The sequence below is a fragment of the Mirounga angustirostris genome, unplaced genomic scaffold (assembly GCF_029215605.1).
Source record: "Mirounga angustirostris isolate CCGP_5_RB_7025 unplaced genomic scaffold, mMirAng1.0.hap1 SCAF_1, whole genome shotgun sequence".
In the NCBI taxonomy this organism is placed as follows: domain Eukaryota; kingdom Metazoa; phylum Chordata; class Mammalia; order Carnivora; family Phocidae; genus Mirounga; species Mirounga angustirostris.
In genome coordinates, this window is record NW_026991709.1 from 79654079 (window position 1) to 79678356 (window position 24278).

Consider the following 24278-nt stretch of genomic DNA (forward strand, 5'->3'; position numbering starts at 1 on the left):
ATGTGAGTATTTATGAGGCTGAGAGTTTCATCTCGTGATACCATTAGACTCAATTGATAAGTAAAATGTGGCAACTATCTGCAAATGAGTAATTCAGATCTATCTTGAGGACTTAGAATCAATGTAGGAAAAGGGGCGAAACATTGAGCTAGAAGTTGAAAGACCCAGGCCTTCCCACCACCAGCCACGTGACATTGGTTAAGTCATTAAACCTCCCCAAGTCTCCATTTCAACCCATACAAAATGGAAACAATTATAGTCTCTCTCATTCAGCATTGTTTTGAGGGTTAAATGAAATCATCCACGTAGAGCATTTAGCAGAGTGCCTGGAACATGGTGAGAGCTTCATCAGTAGTAATCAGAATTATTGTTTAGTGATAAATGGAGGGTGATAAATATTTAGTGTATCGTAAGAAAGGGGCCAGATTTAGAGTTTCGCTCTCTTAACCTCTGCTTTCAGAAATTTGATCTAGATTATTTTTAAATTACCTGTGGCTCTGAAAACCTGTACCTCTAGGGTTATTTGACGGCATTATGCTTCAGTTGGTTTGGCTATTGCTTCCAATATGGGAGTTACCCCTGAGCTGGCTCTCCAGTGAAGCAAGATAAGAGTAAGTGTGCCAAGTCTTGAATCCAGGTGAAGCACCAAGGGCATGACACAAGGCTGGACCAGTCCCTGCAAGGTTGGGGAGTGAAGGCTGGGAAGCTCTGCCATTGTTTCTCTTTAGCCCCACTCAAGGTATGAATGAGGGGACTTCCTACACATTTTCTCACATTCTTCACTGAGCCTCATTATCTGTCACAATCCAGCCTTTACCCTTAAAAGAGCAATAGCCTTGAGGCTAAGTCATCCACACCTAAGCCCCTCTGTCTATCTGCTATTAAAGGAACACTTTTCTCAGTGATTTCTTAGTCAATCCCATTTGAACTGCAAACAGGGTGTCCTATACAAAGTTCTAAGCAGAGAGGGCAAAATCTCCCCAGACTTCCGTTGGTAATAATTTTTGTAATACCTGGTAAATGAAGACAGGGAGACAGACCACCACTGGTAGAGTGTATCCTTCATGTCAGTTTTCCAGCAGCGGGGACAGGCTTTCTGTCATCTATTCAGCACACATTATGAAGCACCTATCAGGTGCCAGGCACCAGGGGACAGTGATGAGCAAAAACAGACATGGTCCCCGTAGCCATTAGGGAGCATGGGAGCCAGGCCTCAATACAATAATCCAAAAGATAAGCATATAATTAGGATCTATGATAAGCGGCAAAAAAGCAGAGTCGCAGGTCTACCTGGACCCCCAGTGAGGCCAGCCAGCCAGTGTGGGGTTCACAGCGATGCCCCCCTAGCCTCGTCCCCGAACCAACCGAGCAGGCCTCACACAGGTACCCTCCTAGCAAACACAGAGTCCTAAATCTGCCCCGATGCAGATGTCTTGCCTGGGAAGGGGAAATCTTCCACTTCAGCTGATTCCACTACTTCAGGGGCACACGTGGTTCTCTCTGCCTCCATGCTGTGCCCATGTGGATTTTCACAGATTGTATGGCCCGTACCCTAAATGTCAAAGCAAGGGAGTGGGCTGCCATCCAGCCATCTCAGGCTCCTGTTCCCAGGTGAGGAGCTGGAGCTCAGATGAGCCAAGAAAATAACTGTGAGCCTGTGAATTCTTTGCTTCTCAGGGCTTTTCACTTGCATGAAACCATAACAGAAGGTGACCTGTTGGGTTCAGGAGCTGTCCAGAGTTGTAGGTTCCCAATTTTCCCATTTGGTGGGGAGCTGACCAGAAAGGCAGTCATAATGAACAGTAGTCAGCCACTTACTGCTCATGGGTGTTGAGAGAAAGTAGAAATGTTCCTAACAAGTGTGCATTCCACAGAGGTCTCTTGGGCCAAGGTCTCTCCTGGGGGCTGAAATAGAGCAAGGCAAGTGATCCCTAAAGAGCTGGGAGTACTTGGGTGTGCACTGGGTCTCCCCTAAGGGCTGGGGAGTAACCATGGCAACATACATGTCATTCCTCTTAACCCGTTGCAGGCCTACAGAGAGACTCTGTGTTGCTTTTCACAGCATTGTCTTTCAGTTCTTCGGGTGCCCACGCTGGAATCAACATGCCCCCAGTGAAGCATTATCTTATTTACACACCCTCCCCCCTCCTAAATCCCACCGCCCCCTGCCCATGCTCCTTGCCTTGTTAATGGCATCACCTGTGGCCCACGCTAGAGACCCAGAGTCATGCATTTCCTTTCACAGCTGGCTTGTGGAACTCTTCTACAATTATTTCCTTCCCTGGTGTCTCCCACCCGACTATGAGCTCCTCAGCTCCAGATGTCATAGTTCTCTCTATATTCTTATGCCCAGCACAGTCCCTGAGACCTCGAAAGGGCTTATTAATATTGGTTGACCAAAAGCACCCAGAGTCAGGGGCACCTGGCATGGTGAGTTAGGAAGTTGTGTTTGAGTTGATCTCTCAGCAAAGTGGAATTTGGGGGTGTGGTGCTGAGGCATAACGTCCCAGGGCATCAAGCTCTACTGGAGGCCTGGAGGTCCACCTCCCTATCATCACTCTTCCCTCTCCAAGCCCCTGTCTGTTCCCAGCTGACCCTACATTAGGTGTGGTTCTCAGGGCACCTGTCAGAGCTGCCTGCTCAATCTGCAGGTTCGGCCAGGTAGGCTTTTTGCAGCTTCCAAATCAAGGCCACACCACCTGCTTCTCAGAAGTCTGTTTCTATAGAGACTATGATGTTTCCTGTGTAGCACTGAAATCCCAGAATCACAAGTTCCTTAGAAATTCAGAGATCATTGTGTCCTCCAGATAAGGAAGGTGAGAGCAAGGTGAAGTGGCTTGTCCTTGGCCCAACCCGGACTGAAGTGCAGGTCTTTTAGCTCACACGGGTCAGTTCTCAGTACCCGAGAGCAGGCATTTGCAGGCTTTTCCTGTAAAGGGTCACATAGTAACTATTAAGATAATAAGGCTTCGTGGGCTGTACGGTCTCTGATGCAGCTACCTCATTCCATCCACTTAGTGTGAAAGCATCCGTAGACAATACACAAATGAATGCTCACGGCTGTGTTGCAACACAACTTTGTTGACACAAACAAGCAGCAGGCTGGATTTGGCCCACAAGCTGTGGTTTGCCCATTTCTGCTCCAGAACCTCGTGTGGTCCACAACCAGCAGCAAGGGCATCACCTGACAGTGTTAGCAAGATGGACCCTCGGGTCCTAGGGCAGACTGATGAAGCCGAATCTGCATTTCCACGAGGCCCCCGGGTGATCATATGTGTGTTGGAGTTTGAGAAGCAGGGCACTGGTGAGCCCGGCTGCCCCCCTGCCCAAGAATGCCAAGAAGAAACTTTGTAGATTAGAAAAATGAGACCCCGGGGAGATTTGTGGAACTGCCCATGGTCACACACATGGGTGGATATGGGACCAGAGCCCAACATCGAATTCTTTCTGCACACACCAGAGTACCGGCCCCAGCCTCCTCATTTCTGGCTGGCCCTGACCCAACTAAATTCACCGGAAAGTCAAGAAAAGCCGTCCCTCGTCTTTCCTCAGCTGACTTCTGAATCAAGAGGGCTCTGACTCCAGCTGTGTCTCCTCCTCTTCCCCACCTCATCCCCAGCCAAGACCTGGGAGGGACTGGCAAGGTAGAGTTGTACCTCTGGAGGCTGCTCAGCATTGGCAGGGGGAAACGTGCTCACTCAGGTTCAAGTTAAACTTCAACTTAATTCCTGCCTTAAGAAGTTTGCTGCTCAAAATAGAACCACAGAGCCCATGAACCCTTCATTTTTCACATGGAGAAGAAACTTCTAGAGTAGCTCTTTGGCAGGTCTAGACACCTTAGATTTTTCTGCCTTTGCTTGCCCCACCTTGGCCCACACACCAGTCCCTGTTTCTCTGTAGCAGCTTCTTAGCCATTTGATACCAGGTGTTTGCTAAGACTCAACCCACAGCAAAACTCCAGACTGGCCATTCCGCTCCACACGGCCTGAACATTGGTGTTCTTCGTCTGTTCCTAATTTGAGTAAGAAGTGTTTCATGTTCTTAATTAATCAATTAATATGTATTGGGCTGCTTTTTACTGAGCACTTACTTATGGGCAAAGCCTGTTGCATATTTAATTACAAATATTCCTTGACTTACAATGGGGTTACACCCTAGTAACCCCATTGTATGCTGAAAATACTGTAAGTTGAAAGTGTATTTACTACACTGAACCTACCGAACATCGTAGCTTAGCATAGCCTACCTTAAATGTGCTCAGAACACTAACATCTAACACAAAGGCTATTTTAAAATAAAGTGTTAAATATCTCATTTAATATAATGAATCCTGTGCTGAAACTGAAAACCAGAATACCTGTCTGCATAGCCATCATCTATCCCGTGATCGTGTGACTGACTGGGAGCTGTGGTTTGCTCCCCTGCCCAGCAGCACGAGACAGTATGGTACCACCAGTCACTGGCCTGGGAAAAGATCAAAATTCAAAATGTAAAGTATGGTTTCAGAACGTGAAGTATATTGCTTTTGCATCACCATAAAATTGTAAGTCGGAAACCTTCTGTATTTAATCTACTTTATGGCTGAGGACACTGAGGTTAATAGGGTTACGTGGCCCAAGAACACAGACAGTAAGGGACAGAGCCTGGATTCAAACTTGCCTTCAAGTACCTGTAGGGCTCCAGGTGCTATGGAGGATGCAAGCAAGAGTGCAAGGTGTCCAGACCTCCAGGAACTCACAGTCTATCTCCAGAAAATACATGGAGAACAATCCTGTTAGCACTGGTATGATAGGCGAGCCCCATGGAGTGGCAGAAACAGAGTATCGTAAGAATGCAGGGGGCAAGACAAGGAGGGCTTTCCTTAGGAACTTGATCCCGGGCTGCCAATACTGTGCCCTGCACCCAGGAGATCAGGAACTATTTGATGTCAGAATGAATGGATGAATGAATGAATGAGCCAGATACAGAACATGTATATGCTGACACTCGAAGCTGGTAAGGCTTTGAAAAGACAGTGAGTGAGAGAAGGGGACTATGGGCTAGAACACTAGCCTGCAGAGGTAGGAAAAAGGCTGGAAAGATAAGAGATCTTTGAGTCATGTGCCATGGAATTTGTCCATGATCCTCGAATAATAGGAAGAGAGGAAGAGGTGAAGGTATTTAAGCCCAGAGCAGTAAGATGGGAGAGGAGTGTGCAGTTTGGGTTAGAGGACAGGGAAAGGGGCGGGCAGCAGGAGACCAGTTCAGAGGCCAATAGAGAACAAAAGCCAGGAGGAAGTAGGGGACTGACAAAGGGGACGCTGCCCCGTGGGTGGTTCTGCCCTCCCCACAAACTACCCAACAGAATCCCAGCTTCTACCCACACGCTCCGCCCTCCTGTCTGCCTCCGCACCAAACCTCTCCCCGTGTTCACAGGGCGGTGGCCTTACACCAGAACCTGGGTCTTTTCCACCTCCAGCGTGCTGCCGGCACCCACCACTTCCCATTTTCAGGCCACTTCGTCCAATACTGGTTAAGCATCTACTTGAATTTAGCACTAGATGCTAGAAATATTTTATACTCATCATCTCATTTTAATCCCCTTGAGAAACACTTTATAATTAGAAAAAGGAGACTCAGGGAGGTTAATTGACCTGTCCAAAGCCAAACACTAATTGGTGGATCTGGGACTAGGGCCAAGTCCTAGTATTGCAAACATGGTGTTCTCTGGATAGACACCGCAATATCCTCCCCCACCTCCCCATCTCTGGCCAATCCTGACCCAACAACCAGAAACAGTCCCTCCTGATCACAAGTCTCTACTTTTGCCTTTCTGGGGCAGGTGGGTGGTGTGCACATCTTTCTGAGCTGTGATTAGCTTGGTGGGTGTAGATGTGTGCAATGTACCTTATTATATGTGTCATGCCTGAGAATCAGGTTTGAGTTGAACTGGAAAATCTCACCACTAATTGGTTTATTTTATTATATACATTGTACCTGGAACTGAAGCTTCTCAAACTCTGTGAGCAAAATAAAGCCAGATAATATACCAACCAAATACCAACAATAGCATTTCACATTCAAGCCGAGAAATTCAGCATTCCATTTAATAAGATTGTGCAGCCAAGAAGTCTTCCCTGAGAGGAGCCGAGAAGAGGCTCAGCCCCTCCATGCTCACTTCCTGCCCATCAGACATCATATTACTCCTAGGTATTTTGTCTCTGCCTTGAGTTCTTTATTCTGAGCTTATTTTTGGAGTCAGACAAGCCTTGGTTTGAATTCCAGCTATACCGCATGCTTTGTGATATTAGGCAAACTCCTCAAGCCCTCTGAGCCTCAAGAGTTTTTTTTTTCCTATGTTGAGATAATAGTTTCTATCTAATAAGAGTTGCCATGAGGGTTAAAAGCAATAACCTTTGTAAAGCTCTAGGCCTGGCCCAGAGTCTGTGCTCAGTACTGGTCATTCTCTTCACATCTTCATTGGGACCACCCAGTCGAGATTCCCCATACCTCCACTGCCTCCCAGGCCTTCTAAGACATTCTCACTCTTGGTTTTTCTTGGAGGCATGATGATGTCAGACCCTCACTTCAGATCTTCCAGGAGATCATTTCTTCCTGAAAAATCCCTCACCACACAACTTCCCTAGCACGCTGCACCTCCCCTTCTCAATCACCTGACCCTTGGGCACAGAGGGGACTAGAAGCCCCCCTTCCACAAAAGACAGAGCTTTCGTCAGAGCCCTGCCCAACCCAGGAAGCCACACAGAATGGAGGCCCCCACTCTTTCCTCCCCACCCCACCACACAGCAGGCTTTCAGGAGCCAGCAACAATGGCCATTGTGAACCCGCATTTGCTTTTTCTTTTGCCTTAGTGTAGGATTGCACAGAATGTTCTGTCTTCTGCACAGTGTAAGGAATGGTAGGGGTTGTGGCCAATCTGCTTTTGATCCAGACAGTCAGGAAATGCGGCCTCTACTTCTGTGGGAACAGCTCAAACAGACTTGAAGGTTAGATTGCCCCCACCCCAAGTCAGGGAGAATGGAGGCCCTGAGGACTTGCCCAAGGTCACCCAACTAGACAGCCAGAGCAGAGACAAAAATCCCAGCTCCTGCCTGCTACATCAACACATTCCCTTTCACTGCAACCCTACACCTCTCCTCTTCAGAAAGTGGAGGCTCTGGGCTGTTTCTCCTGTTCCCATCTGGATTATCATCCAGAGGCAAAGACCACTCAGTATCTGCTCTTATAGGGTTTTACAGACCCCTGGGAGTAGAAGAAACCTGCAAGTATGACAACAGCAGGGCACAAAGGAAACTTCCCTCCAAGGAGGTGCCTAGCTAGACCAGGGGTGTTAAAATAATGCCTGAAATATCTCCAGATCCTCCTCGACGCTCTCCTTGCTCAGCCCAGGAACAGTGCATCACTGTGGGATTGTATCTCTCTCTCCTCTCTCTCTCTCTGTCTCTCTCTCTCTCACACACACACACACACACACAGGAATTCAGGGAAAGGAAAGGAACTAAAGGAACTCATTTCCAAATAAAATGCTGAGCCTCCTCCCTGCTTTAGAGTAAAAGAAGTAGAAATAGGGGTGCTTCATTTGCCAGGAGGGGCAGTCATCCCAAAAGCTCAAGGTCACAGTATCTCTGGCCATCATGGTATGTCTGCTTTTCTTTCCAGCACTTCATTCTTCCCTTACCTTCTCCTCCCTCTTTTCCTAGCCACCCCTCCCCCATCTTCCATCTCCTCCTCTCCCTCCTTTTTTTTTTCCTCCTTCACTACCTTCTCTGGGTCACATTAATGACCATCTGCAGAGGGCCACTCACTCACCATGTAGCAAAGACAGGATATTCTGAAGACATCTCTTTCTAAGGAAACATCAAATCACAATTACTGCCACTGTTTCTCGAGGGCTTTCTGTGCAGGGCTCCTGATTGCTTCACTTCTAAACCTCACTGCGACCCTGCCAGTGAGTTATTATATCTCCATTTGCCAGATAAAAGACAGACTTGGGGGGTGGGGGCACTTGGGTGGCTCAGTTGGTTGGGCATCTGATTCTTGATCTCAGCTCAGGGTTGTGAATTCAAGCCCCGTGTTGGGTTCCACACTGGGCATGCAACCCACTTAAAAAAAAAAAAAAAGAAAGACTCGGGGAAGCGAGAAGCATACTTCTCCCAAGGTAATAACACTAGTGGGTGCCAAGCAGTAGTAATTGATGTAAGCCTGTCCAGAGCCCATGCTCTGATGCCCCATAGCTTGTCTCAGGGGCACATTCTTCATGTTGGGTTTGCAGAATGCCAAGGAATGTGCCCTTCTGCCTGCTCAGTTTGCCGGCAAATGTCCCTCTGCCTCTATCCTGCGTCTGAGCTTGGATCTCTAGGAAGAGCATTGGTCCTAGATTATTCTTCAGGGTAGATGTGGTTGGGATACCTGAGGGCCTGATGCTTTGAGAGGCCAGGTGGGAACATGGCCAGTGAAAATCCTGATTGTCAGTTACAGCCTTCCTTCCTTACTCACCCTTTTGTGCCCAGGGAAACCCCAGAGCCTCTCCCCTCCAGAAAATCGAGCAACAGTCTTGTGGGGTTCTCCATCTCCCTGTGCCCAGGCTCTTTTCGGGCTGCCAGGCTTCTGAGTTGGCTCTGAAGCTCTTTAGCCTGGAGCAGGCTTTCATCTGTGCCGACCAGACCCAGTGGGAAGCTGAAGCGGTCTGATCAGTGTCTGGCTTTGTGGGGCTCTGGGTGCCTGAGCGGCCAAGGGCACGTGGCCCATCTCCATGGAAATTTGGAGGCAGGAAAGAAGTCCAAGGTGACACCTGCTACAGCCTTGGCAGGCCAAGTCTGAGAGAGGCTTGCCAGCTACCATTCACCTGTCTAGACTGTGGGGACAGAACCTGGCCCCACCACAAGGCAGAGCTCCACTTGCATCCTTTCCTTCTGAGGATGGTAAGAAGGTCCCACTGCCCCGTCCCCCTCCAGTGCAGGTCAGCTTCTCTCTAGCAGAGGGACAAGGAACATTTCTAATTGCTGTTTATAGAACATCTTCACATTCTTTAACTCTTTTGTCCTCGAAATAACTCATGAAGTAGGTTTTATTATTGTGCCTGTTATGGGGCAGGGACCTGGGGGGAATTTTGTCACCCCCAAAATTCGTATGTTGAAGCCCTAATCCTCTACCTCAGAATGTGACTGTATTCAGAGTATTCAGGGTATTCAGAGACAGGGCCTTTAAAGAAGTGATCAAGATGAAATGAGGCAGTGAGGGTGAGCCCTAATCTAATCTCACTGGTGTCCTTAGAAGAAGAGGAGATTTGGACGCACGGGGCCTTTAAAGAAGTGATCAAGATGAAATGAGGCAGTGAGGGTGAGCCCTAATCTAATCTCACTGGTGTCCTTAGAAGAAGAGGAGATTTGGACGCACGGAGAGAAATGCCAGGGATGCACACGCTCAGAGGAAAGGTCATGTGAAGAGACAGCCAGGGGGTGGCCATCTGCAGACCAAGAAGATAGGCCTCAAGGGAAACTGACCCTGCCAACACCTTGATCTTAGCTGTCCAGCCAACACAACTGTGAGAAAATAAACTTGTGTTGTTTTAAGCCACCCCGCCTCATGGGATTTTGTTATGGCAGGCTTAGCAAACTAACAGACTCAGAAAAGACAAATAGCCTGCCCTATATGGGCACAGAGATTAAACTGAAGCTGTTAGCCCCAAACTCCAGACCTTCTACAGAGTTTCTCAGCATTTGCCGTGAACCCTGTGACTCCTTATTTGTCTACCAGAGGCCATTTATTAAGTAGAGACAAATCCCTTCTTGCATTTCTAATTAGTCAGACACATACCCCTGCCAGGAAGAGCTTCAGATGAGCATTAGCTAACTAGTATTACCCACTGAGCTGATGGGACTCCAACCCAAAGCAATGACGCCCAACATCTCAGTTCACCCATGTTGCTAGAATCCAGGTAAAGGGACAGTGCCCATAGGCACCCTAGGGTGTGGGGCAATATGGTGGGATGGTTCAGAAACTCTCTGGGTGCCATCAGGTAGGGTTTCAGCACCTCCATTGGGGGTTGCTTTGTTCCCTAGGCTGGCCCATTGCAGTTCTCAGACCTAAATCCAGAGTGTGACTGACTAAAGGGGAAACGGGTAGGAGTGGGCTTGAGGGTAGCAAGGCATCCTGTTAGGCTACGGATCTCCTGTGCTTCCCTATGGTATGGCAAGCAAGGAGCTCAAATCATGCCACTCTATATCCTGAGCTTCCCTTGCATCTTAAATGACTGAATTTTCATTAGTGTGAACCAGAAGCCAAGATAGGGATGATCATAAAAATTATGCATTAAGAGAGAGAGGCAATGGGAGCCTGGGTGGCTCAGTCAGTTAAGCGTCTGCCTTTGGCTCAGGTCATGATCCCAGGGTCCTGGGATGGAGTCCCACATGGGGCTCCCTGCTCAGCAGAGAGTCTGCTTCTCCCTCTCCCTCTGCCTTTCCACCCCACTCATGCTCTCTCTCTCTCTCTCAAATAAATAAGTAAAATATTAAAAAAAAAAAAAAGCAAAAACCAGACTGGGTTATCATTACCTGTTACACGTAGATTAAATAAGTTAATTCATGGAAAGTCTACTACCCACTTCAATCTAGGCAAGTAGTTGTTGTTGTTATTATTATTATATTATTCACTATCATTTTCCTCTTTCAGGTCAAACCTATTAAGGTCTTTGGCACTAAAGCATGTATCTTAATCAGTTTATTCAACCAACATTTATTGGGAGCCTTCTATATGCCCAGGGCTAGGCTAGTTGCTAGGGTTACAAAGATAAACAGGAAAGCTTCCCCACTTTTAACTCTCACTGGAGTTGGGAGAGTCATATGTTCAGAAACAGTTGTCTTTTGCTAAGATCCACTGTCTGAGCAAAGGAGGAGGAAGAAGCACGGTGCCTGGGGTATCCCGGGAAGGTAAACAGGAGTTCTCCAAGCAGAGGGACACCAGTGCAGGGAACAGGGCCAGCTAGCAGATGACCTTGCATGACTGGCTGAGGAGCCAAGGCACTGTCCCTTGGGCTTCTAGAGCCTCTGAAGGGTCTGAAGGAGGGAGTGGACAGATCAGACATGCCCCTTCACTATGAATGCTCTGCCAACTTTACCTGTTAGCTCCAATCTCTCCTGCCGACAGTGGGCAGGACTAAGAAAATAAAAGCAAAATGGGACCATTGAGATCAAAGAAGTAGAAAGAGGGGCAGAGGGAGGGAAGAGATAAGAGGAAGGAAAAACAGACTGAGCGGGATGTCCATTTAATGTAAAGCTCCCCTGAATTTGTGGCCTCTGTGTTTAGGTGTGAAACTATGAGGACCACTGAAGATGTTTTAAAAATTTTAGCCTGAATACTGGGGTTTGAGGACACTTGTACACAACTCTAGGAAGGTAGCCAAACAGACAACTGGGAGTTGTCAGACTGAATCTGGCAGAAAAGGAAAGTGAAACTAATAGATTTTTAGTGCCCACCCTGTGCCAGACACTTTAGCATTCAGCTCTGCCATTTCAATCTCATAACCACACTTGAGGTCAGCATTATTATTCCTAACTCCTAATTTTCAAGTGAAAAAGCTCCAGATCAAAGTAGTCAGGAAGGAACTTGTTTATAATTCTTTTCACTCTAACTCCCGCATGTATTTTGGGCAGTTTTACTGCCTAAGTCTCGGGTTCTCAATCTTGAGCATGCCTCAAAATCTTCCAGAGGGCTTGTTAGAACACAGACCGCTGGGCCTAAGCCCCGGAGGTTCTGATTCAGTAGGTCTGGGGTGGGGCCTGAGGATTTGTGTCTCTAACAAGTTCCTGGGTGACACTGAGGCTGCTACTCCAAGGCCACACTCTGAGAACCACTAGCCTACGGGGATGATCCACCCAACAGCCCAGCCCAGCGGTTCCCAAACTGTGCTGCCTTTTGGAATCGCCTGGGGATCTTCAAAAACAGACACTGATACCTAGCTCCCAGTCCCACACATTCTGATTTAACTGGTATAGAGGCAATCTGGGCGTTGTTATTTGTAAAAACTTTCCAGGTAACACTGACGTGCAGCAAAGTATGGCAACCATTGACCTAGCCTCACTTCGCCTTGATGCTAAGGCCCATCACCACCCTCTTCTTCAGCTGCCCAGCACTGGGGTCGTACGAGGCACTGGGCATGTACTAGCACTGCTCACTGCACCCCTTTCCAGCCCTCCTCCTCCCACTGGCTCTCAACACCTTCTAGAACTCCCCCTCCTCCCTTTCCTCCAGTCCTTCGTCTCCTTCCCTATTCGGACTAGAGCCCCTGCTGCAGTATCTCAGCCTTCTCTTGCCCACCACCAGTCGTACATCAAGCCTCTTGTTCTTTCTCTGACCACATCCACCTGGAAAAGTTGGAGGATCTAAACCAAACTGCAGGCAGGCAAGTGTAGGGAGGCTTCTCAAAGTTGATGGCCCTTGAGCTGAGTCTTAATGAAAAAGTCAAAGTGGAAGTGGGCATTTCCAGCAGGGGTACAGCATACGTAGAAGCACAGAGGAGGGATAACTTGGAGAACGTCATGCTGTTGTGCATGTCTGGAGCAGGTACCTAGCCCCACAGTGTCAGGAAACAAAACTGCAGAGGCAGCCTCTTGACCGATGGGTACAGGCCTTGGGCATCAAGCCAGGGAGTTTACGTCATGCTTACAAGTATGAAGAGCAGTCAGCTGACAGGTCTTTTTTTAAAGGACTTTTAAGTTAAAACATGAATACGTACTTACAGAAAATACGAAAAATGTAGAAAAGCATCAAGTAGAAAATAACAATGATCTTGAATCTAATTATCCAGAACTCACCACTGTTAAGATTTTAAGGGTATTTGTCCTTTTCTCCTATACATATTTTTACTTAGCTGAGGGCATGTTGTGTATAAATAAGTGTGTATCTCACCTTCACACTTAATGTGATATACATATTTAATGTTTTTGAGATTTTGTAAATATCTTAATGGCAGCACAAAAGTCTATCGTCATGGATACCATATACTTTATTCTCATACAGACGGAAATGAGGAAGAAGGGATGTCACTATTATAAATGATACAACAGTGTTCCTATTTGCGTGCGCTTAGATCCTGTCAATGATTTCTTGTGATTGGTACCAAAAAAGAAATTAATGAATCAACAGTATGAAAATTGTAGACTCCCATTGTCAAATTTCTTTCTCAAAAGTTTTTGCCAATTTACACTTTCATCATAGGTGTGAAAGAATGCACATTTCATCTTCTCTTGCCAGCACTTGGTGTTATGATTGGTGCCACTGAAGGATTTTTGGTATAAGGATGACATGAGCAGATTTGCATCTATAAAATCACATACTGGAGGCTGAGTCAAGTGGGCCAGATTGGAGCTGCTATTGCCGTCCTTGCCGTTCCTGCCTTGCTTCCACCTTCTCCTTTTTCCATTTTCCCATTCTTCGTCGTTTTTTCCTCCTCAGAGAGAGTATACTAAGTGTTCCCTGCACACAAACACAAGGCTTTGTTACCAAGAGCAGAGCTAAAAGGCCTATTGTTCTAGTGGTGGCAACAAACTCGTGCCCAGCTCAGTGACCCTCTTATAGTTCTGTAAAAAATAAATAAATAAATAATAATAATAATTTCTGGACAATAATTCTCCTTAGGTAGAAATACCTTTTTATATTTGTCAATGAAATTGCCAAGTGGATTTATTGCTAAATTAATTTCTTTCTGCATTCTGTGACCATCCAACCCTACATATGATCATCTCTGTCCCTGGAACATCTTTGCTCCTTCTCCTTCTTAACCCAGCAAATTACCTGGCATTCATCCTTCAAGACTTTCCTTAAATGTCTGTGACACCTTCTTCCCATACTTAGCCAAGTCAGAATCAGTTACTCAGGCTTCCCTATCCGTATAGTTCAATTACAGCATTTTCTACACCTAATACATTTTCTCCCTCTTGGTCAAGAGTCCTTCAAGAGTAGAACATTTTGTATTCCCAGTTCTTATCTGGCACTCAGTTGCTACTCAGTAACTTATGAATGAATGAAGGAATGAATGAATTCCTGTTTTACTAAGGTGCATGGATATTCCAGCTTAAATACTAATGAGTTGAAAAGTGTAAAGACAGACAATAGGGAGATGATGTGAATTGCCAAAACCACACTCTGAATCACTGGTACCAGGTAAAACAGACCTGGTATAACAGATGACCTGATTCTGGATTCTGAGCTTCAAACATTAATTGTTCTGTGTGCTTGGATGTTGACTTGCACTCTATTCTGTTTCATTTTAACTCCAAATTTAATTTATGCATAAGTATCTCTGGGCTAAAGGAAGTAAAGGGAATTAAATGATGCCAAAATATCCCAAAGTGTGTATCAAAGAAAACTACCATGGACTATTTATAGGTATCCCACAAAAGAAGAGACTTGTGGTCCCATAAGTTTGGGAAACAACGTTAAATAGATTTCTTTATCTCAGAACCTCATGGTAGGCATTGTAAGAAATTGAAAGAAAGATCAGCTAGGCAATGGTGGAGAAGTAGAAGAACAATCAAGTCTTCCTTCGGTAGTAGACAGGAGTCATCCTAGCCTCTTTATGCCAGGGAAGATTCAGAGGACAAATTCAAAAGCAAAATGGCAAAAAGTATACCAGTATATCCTAGCCCCTTACCCTGCATTTATCTCCTCAGTCCCACATGTGTGTGAGCCTCTGCCCCCCACCCACCCACCATGTGGATGAGATCAGCCTTCATTACTTCTCTTCTAGAGCCAGGAAGCAAGGTAATGTGTGGGAAGTGATAGCTGCAAGGTAATGTGTGGGAAGTGATAACAACTTAAAGCCATTCAACAGGAAAATTTGTTAAAAGACCAAGACATTGTAAAAGCTGAAACACTTGAGTCTATTAAGTCCCTTGCTTCTTAGAACATTTTGTTACCAGGAAATGTTTCAAGGAGGGAAAACACTGAACTATAACAGCACTGTCAGATACCTAAGCCTGGTACGAAGAGCAACATTTTACAAGACATCTGTCTTTCTGCCATTAGGGGAACCTCTGAAAAGTTCTGCTGCTTTTTTTCTCCTACCCCAGTATAACTCCCCCACCCTCCTCACCCCTAGACACACTCCTTTATTTCTCTCCTCCCTCCTCCCTCCTCCCCCTTCCTCCCTTTCTCTCCCCTCTCTCATTCATAACCCATGCTGATTTCACAGACACTGTTAAAATGACACAGTAAGCTAAGACTATCCAATGGTTATTTAATGCTCTTTGGTAAGAAGGGAACTAATTAAATGACTAGAGGTTTAGATATTTGTGTTTATTGGATCCAAACTCCTTAGAAGAGCCTGGAGCATTCTCCTAAACAAACACTGCTCTTTCATGGCTTCTTGTTCCAAGCCCAAATGAGATGGAGAGTTTAAGGAGACAGTATCTTTTCAGATATGAAAAAGAAGAAGAAGAAGAAGGAGAACCAGAGAAGGAGAATGGGAGTGTGGATTGAAATGGAGGGGAAAGCTCTGTGCCTGTCACAGGAAGATGAAGGAGTGCAGTTTGTGTATCTGTTGGCAGCTGCTGTCCATCAGTGATCATCAGTAGGTTGGACTGGAGCAGTGTTGACACATTTGTGGTCAGCTCCGTGGTCTGCTTCACTCTTCATTAGAAATGCATCCATCAAGAAAATGTTTTTAAACAACAGTCTTCTAAACAAAAAAGTAAAGACAAACCCAAATATCTCCTTGACAATCTTAACAAACACCATTATACTATACCAGGAGGCACCTTAGACAAAACCCATCTATTAAATAAATAAAAACATGAACTTTCTAGTTTGGGATATTAGTGACTAAGTACAATCTGTGAGAAAAGTACCTTTGCTTTATTTTTTTTTTTAAGATTTTATTTATTTGATAGAGACAGCGAGAGAGGGAACACAAGCAGGAGGAGTGGGAGAGGGAGAAGCAGGCTTCCCGTGGAGCAGGGAGCCCGATGGGGGGGCTCGATCCCAGGATCCCGGGATCATGACCTGAGCCGAAGGCAGATGCTTAACAACTGAGCCACCCAGGCACCCCAAGTACCTTTGCTTTAGTAGGCAAAAGAATGGAAGCTTTTAAAGAATCTGCCTTTTTGTTGTGTTTCTGTTTTAACTACAGAAGTTGTGTTGTAAAAGTGAGTCTTGTTCCCAACATCAAACCTTGATCCTGCCATTGCTTTCACAAGAAATCAGGTAGGGACAGCCCAAGCCTCAGGAACTCTGAACAAAAGACATCTTCCAGATGCTGAATCAGAAGTAACTGCCACTGTGGGAAGCCATCGATCCTATGTGACTCTGAGACTTAGACACATATTTTCTGTCCCACTTTTTCTACTGTGGACCCAGAATAATCTGGTGTAGGTGAAATACTCATTTCCTTGGCTCAGATGAGGTACCTGGTGTCCTGAAAGAGGTCACTGATTTCCCCAAGGATGTCCAAGGAGGTTGGCTCACACTGGCTTCCCACAGGCCAAATTTGAGGTTGGTTAACCATCAGCCATCATCATCAAGGCCATGATGTTATTCCGACATTCAGAGAAAAGAAACTTGAACCAGCTCGGAGAAGGACTTTTGTCACCATTCCTTCCTATGTGTCTTTAGCTGCACTGGGTGGGGGTGGGGGTGGGATTTGAAAATCATTTCGGAAATAGCTGGTTCATCATTTGTTGCTCTCCATTTAAAGAGGCTTCTAGAATTGCCAACCTATTCATTGGATGCATATTAATGTTCTGAATCAAAACCTTTTTTCACTAGAACTGGGTTTCTGTTCATGAAAAGTACATTTATTGACCTTTGGGGAAATTCCCTATTCAGAATGAGTTTGAAAATGCTGTTTGGTGGGAGATGAAAGGGTATTTTTGATAGATCTGGGTTTCTGAGAAAAACCAGCCTGAGGAACAGAGAGATGTGTATGCACTACTTCTGTTTGTCTCACTCTGCAGACCTCAGTGACCAGCTCCTTGAAGTGGTGGGGCTAGAGGGAGCCATGGAGATGGGGCAGATCTACACTGGCCTGAAGAGTGCGGGCAGGAGGCTGGCCCAGTGCTCCTCGGTAACCATCAGGTATGCTTCCTCATTATCCAGCAGCCTCCAGGTCTTCCGCCCCCCTCAGAGTTCTTACAGACAAGAACTAAGAAGTCATCTTTGGATTTCAGTGCAGGGAGAGTGCGGGACAGAAGCTTGATAACATTTATAAAGAATGTCTTTAGAGACCATTTCCCAACCATCCAAGACATCAACTGAAGGGTCCACCATGACCTGTTTGCTATTACCTTACAATGAATTGGTGAAATTCTCTAAATAGTATAAGATTATGAGGTCCAGAGAACCAGAGATCCAACTTCTTGCCTTTCTTTTTTTTTTTTTTAATTCAATTAGCCAACCTATAGTACACCATTCATTTCAGATGTAGAGTTCAGTTATTCATCAGTTATGTAGAGCACCTGGTGCTCATCACATCACGTGCCCTCCTTAATGCCCATTCCCCAGTTACCCCATCACCCCTCCAGCAACCCTCAGTTTGCTTCCTGGATTTAATAGTCTCTTGTGGTTTGTCTCCCTCTCTGATTTCTTCCCTTTCAGTTTTCCCTCCCTCCCCCTATAATCCTCTGCTTGGTGTTGCCTTTCTTATCTTTACAAATTAAGATGCTAGATGTATGCCAGAGGGCACACTGTGACAGAAACCAGGTTCTCGGCTCACTCCTTCTTGGATAGTGGCCTTAGAAATACTGTTCCCTATTTGCCTTTGTAGAGCCAATCCATCAACATCAGCCGAGGGTGATGCTTCTGCAGGGTGTGGACCTCACAGGTCGGTCACTGCAGGCTGCTGGAAGAAATGGAGTCTCAGAGGGGGGATCCTCTGATTTCAGTTGCTTCTGTTTAGTCAATAAAACTCATCAGGTTCTTCTCCACCTGGTTATTTGAGAAATCTTTATTCCCTTCCTTTTCCCCATCCAATTTTTGCAGTTCAAATCCTTTAGCGTGCCTTAGGGATCTCCTGGAGGGGCCACAGTATGCAGGTTTCCCAAAGTTATTTGACCACAGAACCCTTTTCTCCCAAAACCTCTTGGGCGAGTGTCCTCAGCACACTTTTAGGGAAATGCTGCTCTTGGTGCTACCCTGCATCCCTCGGGAAGATCCCCAGAGCTGGGTCCCTGACATCTCTTAGCTAAAGGTCTATCCCACTGAACCCTTTTCTTCATTCCCTCCCTGTATCTTCTCTGTCTTTTCTAGTATTACCCAGAGCTTTGCTTGTTTTCTCCCTGGGCTATTGTCATTCTGGGGCCCCTGTTTTCCACATTAATCTCCACACTTACTTCCTTGTCTGTCCTCCACGACTCCAGCACTGAGTAGGTCCAGTCTGTTCGCACAGCTAAGCCATAACTGATATGGACCACAGAGAACGTAACATCTTAGTCCCAGGGGAATCAAAAAAAGCCATGTGTGAGAGGGAGGACTTTTTCTTCACATTCAGTGGACCTATTTTCAGATAGGACAGAGGGGGTGAGCCAAGATCCCCATCCTCCTGGGCATTTCCCAGACACCCTCCTCAGTCCCAAGAACCAAAATACCACTCTCTCCTCTTATGATTGGTTTTATTAGGTTTATTATTTTTTATTATTAAATATTCTCAAGATCAGTCAGACAGTCATCGACATCAGAACATAGCCTGTGTCCCTCGTTTTATCAATTCAAAAGCAGGGCAGATGCCAAACCCAGGTGAGAGCTTCCCAGACTCTAGGATGGCAATTGTTCCCTGCTCACCCAGACCAGAGGCTTCCAAAAGGACTTGCCTTTTCTCCCGAAGGCGATATAGTACGAATTCACAACTCTTCCACAGAAGGGAGTCAAAAGACCTCATCTCTCTCCTTTAAAAAATCTGTATGGCAGAGAAGCCTGATCCCAAACGGGAAAGCAACACGGTCTTCTCTCCTCTCCTTCTACCTGTGGGGACAGTATTCGCAATGACCCCACTTCCCAGCTAAGTCAGGTTCATAGTCCATACAACCACAGAGTGCCCTACTGTTCAAGACATAAAAGAGAGGATAGTTAGGGGCGCCTGGGTGGCTCAGTCGTTGAGTCTGCCTTCGGCTCGGGTCATGATCCCAGGGTCCTGGGATCGAGCCCCGCATCGGGCTCCCTGCTCCACGGGAAGCCTGCTTCTCCCTCTCCCACTCCCGCTGCTTGTGTTCCCTCTCTCGCTGTCAAATAAATAAAATCTTTAAAAAAAAAAAAAAAAGAGAGGATAGTTAGGAGCGGGGGCAAGGCAAACACACTCAGACCTGAGCTGTACCTTGCCTAGATTGGAGACGTTACTTCATTGACATGATGCAACCTCTCACTCAACAGAGAAACCAGGCCTTTTCCCATTTCATAACCATTCCCATTTCACTGTGGAGTTTCTGGCACAGTCTGTAGGCCCTCCGGCTGGGTTGTTGACTGAGGGTCTGCTCAGCAGTGGTGCTGCCATCCTTGTTGGCCGCTGTTTCCCAGACTGCTGTGGACTTTACTGCTCACCCCGGACAGTGTTTCTCAAACTAGGGCCTGAGCACCAATGCAACAGAATCGCCCATAGCCTGAGTTGTGACCCTGGGACCTGCCTGGTCAGAATTCCTGAGGTGGGCTCAGAAATCAATTTTTAACAAGCCCTCCAGGGGAGTCTTAGGGAACCACTCCTAGGTGGGCAGATAAGGTCTTCTCACTTCTGTCTCCTTTGTGAGGACCACCCTAAAATTCTTGGACTCCAGAAGCATTAAAGCTCACTGTGTTCTCTCGGTTCTTGGTATTCCAGGACAAACAAGCTGCTGCCAATGCAAGTGGATGGAGAGCCCTGGATGCAGCCCCCATGCACGGTGAGTGATGAGGGTGAGAAGTTTTCTCTTGGGCTCCTTTGGGGCACTGATAGTACGAAGTCGCTGACTTTCAGAGTTGCCCAGGGTTTGGGGAAATCATCTAGTGCAGCCTGTCTTCCACTTTTTTCATCCACCCATTCACGTACCTGCTAAGCCTTTATTGAACACCCACTATGTGTCGGGCACTGCGAGGTACCGGTCCCCCAACCGAGTGAAACAAAGACCTGTCCCCAAAGCGCTCACACTTGGAACTGGTGAATTCTAAGACTTCACGTGCAGTAGCCTTGAGCATCTCATCTCCTCTAGAGTCACTGCAGTGGCAGAGAACTTGCCGCCCCAAAAGGAAACCTGCTCTGTTGATGAATACGTCTAATTGCTAGAAAGCGTCTCCTTATGTAGAAGCCAAGTGTGTACCCTCGCGCCGGAACTTCCTCCCAGGCACTGTGACCCCCGGAGTCCCAGGGGGAGGACCCCCGCAGTGCACACACTTCACCGCAGAGGCACTGACCTGAACTCCCCGCTGCAAGGGGAGATGGCGAGTTCTCACTCAGCACCCAGCACTGTGCCTGGCGCAGAACAGGTGCACAATGATATCTGTTGAACAATGAGTAAAGCCCTGAACAAATGAGCAAGCAAAAGAAAGGGAACATCCTCCTTCCCCAACTTAACCATACCCACAGCAGCCCTCCATTCAGCACCACGACAGGGGTCAGGCATCCTTCCTGCTTAGCTAGAAACCCAGCTAAAAACTCGGTGGTGAAGAGAAAGCACTATCCTGGTGTTCGGGGCCAGGGTGCTCCCCGGGCTCTTACATTAGTATCACCTTCAGTACTATCGTGAATGTGCAAACTTCAAGAGGCAAAAGTAGTGTTTCTAAGTTCCCTCACTTGTGGAGTATTCAGATAGCTCAAAAACCTACTATTTTGAACCCTCAGAACATCAAGTTTTCTTCTACTAGCGGAAGGGTTTGCATGAGATTTCTACCAGGCCTGAATCGTAGATGTATTTCCATCACTCTTGGTTCCATGTGACTTCTACAGATTATAAAACTGGCCCCTGGAGACAGACTCTAGGGATGGCAACTTCTATAAAGGGTATCAAAAGCAGAGATTTTTCTGCAAAACCTTACCTCAATCTTCGGGCTTCTATGAAGCCTAAGAAAAAGATGAAAACACACTACAGCAAAAACTAATAATAGCTTACCACTTTGTTAGAATTAGAAAGGATGGAGGAAATTTCTACTACTTATAATTTTGATGGAGCTAAATTGAGAAAAATCTATCCAAACTCCTCTTGTCTTCTAAAAAAAGGCTGGAAGAAATCAAATCCTCTCCCACCTGGCTCAGCGAGATCTGGAAACTCATTTCTCTTACTGCAAGGACTTCGTTTTTGAAACAAACGCTTCTCCTGCTCCCACCCTGACCCTCTCTCCAGGCCACCCTTCAGAGATTTCACCTCCCTGGGAAAACATTTGTGACCCAGTGATCTTAAGATACGGTCCGTGGATAGCCACGTGTGGAGATGTAGGAGTCTGCTCAGGCTGCCATCACAGAATACCACAGACGGGGCAGCTTAAACAACAGAAATGTATTATCATCCCACGGCTCTGGAGGCTGGAAGTCTAAGACCAAGGTGCTGGCGGGGTTGTCCTGGTGTGGCTTCTCTTGCTTACTTGCAGACAGCCACCTTCCTGCCGTGTCCTCACAGGGCTTTTTCTCTGTGTGTCCTCACATGGCTTTCACTCCTGGTGTCTCTTCTTCTTCCTCATGGCTTAGGGCCCCACCGTTCTGACTTTACCTACCCTTAATTACCCCCTTAAAGATCCTGTGTCCAAATACAGTCACAGGGCGCCTGGGTGGCTCAGTTGGTTAAGCGACTGACTGCCTTCGGCTCAGGTCATGATCCTGGAGTCCCTGGATCGAGTCCCGCATCGGGTTCCCTGCTCAGCAGGGAGTCTGCTCCTCCCTCTGACCCTCCCCCCTCTCATGTGCTCTCTGTCTCTCTCATTCTCTCTGTCTCAAATAAATAAATAAAATCTTTAAAAAAAAAACAAACAAACAAATACAGTCACAGTGGGGGTTAAGGCTTCCACATATGAATTTGGGGGAGACGTAATTCAGGGCATAACAGAAAGTCACCTTCAGCTCACAAGAGTGAAAACAGAAGTCCCCTTGTTGAAACATTTTCCTGAAGGCACACACCAGCTGGGAAGTAACTCAGAGTGAAAGGCTTAATGACAGGACATCATGACACAAAACAATTTTTGGTAAAAATTAAAACCAGTTAAACTAGGATGAAGGAAAATAAAAACTGTTAAATATGGTTGTACCACTGAATGCACGTGGTGAAAATCATTCCAGGAGATGGAAGATCTGTCATGTAAACATTAGGGAGCTGGGTCCCAAACCTAAGGTTAGATTAACCAAGGCTGAAAGCACGTGGGAGGCCTCAGTGAAGGGATAGGGAAAAAATAATAAATAAATAAAAATTTTAAAAAATAAATAAAAATAAAAATTTTTTAAAAGTTAAAAAAAAAGGGATAGTAACAATATGCTGAATCTTTTCATTGTCTCTCTGCCCATTGATAATGAAGAAGTCTTAAGTCAGAAGAAAATTTGAATAATCACTAGTGAAATCAAAAACAGGGTGCACACCTTTCAAATCTGGGAGGGTTTAAATCTCATGAACCCCATCAATGTGGACCAGACAGAAAGCAAATAACAAGCAAACATTTAATTTTTTTAAGTTTTCATTTTAATTCAAGTTAGTTAACATACAGTGTTATATTAGTTTCAGATGTACAATATAGTGATTCGACAATCCCGTACATCACCCTAACAATAACAAGCAAACTTTAAAAAAATTTTAAGGCGAGATGAAGGAGGTTAAGACTAACTATATCAATAACGACCCAAAAAATGTGCTAAAGTCCCCTATTAAAAGAACAGTACCCTCATATTGGGTTAAAAATTAAAACCCAATGATGTGTTTCTTGTAAAAGACGTACTTAAAGCAAAAGGATGTATATATCTTTTTATTTTATCCTTTATCAAGCATAGAGAAATTAAAAGTAAAAAATGATATTATTAATTATATTAATTTTAGGCAAACTAACCTTCCAACATGTCAAAAGCATGAAGTGGAATAAAAAAGGTCACTTTTTATTGGATAAAAGGTACACTCATTTCTGAGATGTAATAGTCATAAAATTGTAGGTGTGCAATAACAGAATCAAAATATATACTGTGAAAAACAGGATGAATATATATACTAAGAAAAAAATAGATATAAAAGAAGAAGTTGACAGAGATACAAGTACTGAGAGGCTTTAAAATATTTGTTTCTACCTTTGAGGTCAAGAAGCAAAAATAAGTATCACAACACTAGATGAAATAACTCTATAACCTATAAACAAATTAAATATCTCATTTTTTTCAAGGATCCAGAGAGTATTTACTAAAATAGATCTTAAACTAGTTCACAAAGAAAAAAATCTGTATAAAGCCAGAAGGAAAAATCATAAAGGTTATTTTATTTGATCATAAGGCAACAAAATCAGAAATTAATAATAGAAGGGTAAATGAATAAACAAGCAAAATCCAATCACTTGATTTTTAAATTCTCCTAAAGAACAGTAGATTCACAAGGAGATCAAAACCACCATCATAGACTATTCCAAAAATAATAAAAATCAGAAGGTTCTCATTCAAAAACTGTAGAATATAGCCTAAACTATATTGGGAAGTAAATTCAAAGTATCATATACTTCCATAATTTAAAAAGGGAAAACATGTAATGAATAATTGCAAAATTAGAAGAACGACAGTAGAACAAACTGAGGAGAAGGAGGAGGAAGAAAATAATAAGGATAAGAGTAGAAATTACATAATTAGGAAGCAGGAAAATTGAGAACCAGTTCTTTAACATGTCAAATATTTGAAAGCCAATTTTAAAAACAAAAAAACAAATCAGAGACATTAAAATATAAAATATATAATGTAATAAAATATAAACATGAATGTGATGGTTTCATTTAATTATAAGACATAATATGACATATTTAATATATAATCATCTTGATTCTAATAAACTTGATCATCTCATGAAAATTCCAGATAACCTCTAATGAAAGAGAAAATGCCTTCAAAGAATTACATCCAAAATGATCTTAAAACAGATGGTCTTACTGGTGAGTTCTTCCATACTATTAGGAAATAAATATTCATGTAAACTGTTCCATATTATAAACAAAATAGAAAGTCACCTGATCCATTTCATGAAGTTGGGACAGATACAAAAACCGAACAGAAATTATGATTTTTTTTTAAGATTTTATTTATTTATTTTAGAGAGATAGAGAGAGCATGAGCAGGGGGAGGGGGAGAGGGAAAGAGGATCTCCAGCAGACTCCCTGCTGAG

The 24278-nt window shown here is 45.0% G+C and overlaps 1 protein-coding gene across 4 annotated transcripts in view; it reads left to right on the plus strand.

Moving 5' to 3' along the window:
• DGKG (diacylglycerol kinase gamma) overlaps positions 1–24278 on the plus strand; it is a 208968-nt gene that overhangs the window by 165059 nt on the left and 19631 nt on the right. For all 4 annotated transcript variants that reach the window (XR_010409214.1, XR_010409213.1, XR_010409215.1 and 1 more), the window contains 2 exons: positions 16950–17070; positions 19799–19859. Coding sequence is in view for 1 of the 4 variants with exons in the window: in XM_045903201.3 (XP_045759157.1) it covers positions 16950–17070; positions 19799–19859 (182 nt within the window). In the remaining 3 variants the exon portion in view is untranslated. The remainder of the gene's footprint in view (positions 1–16949; positions 17071–19798; positions 19860–24278) is intronic.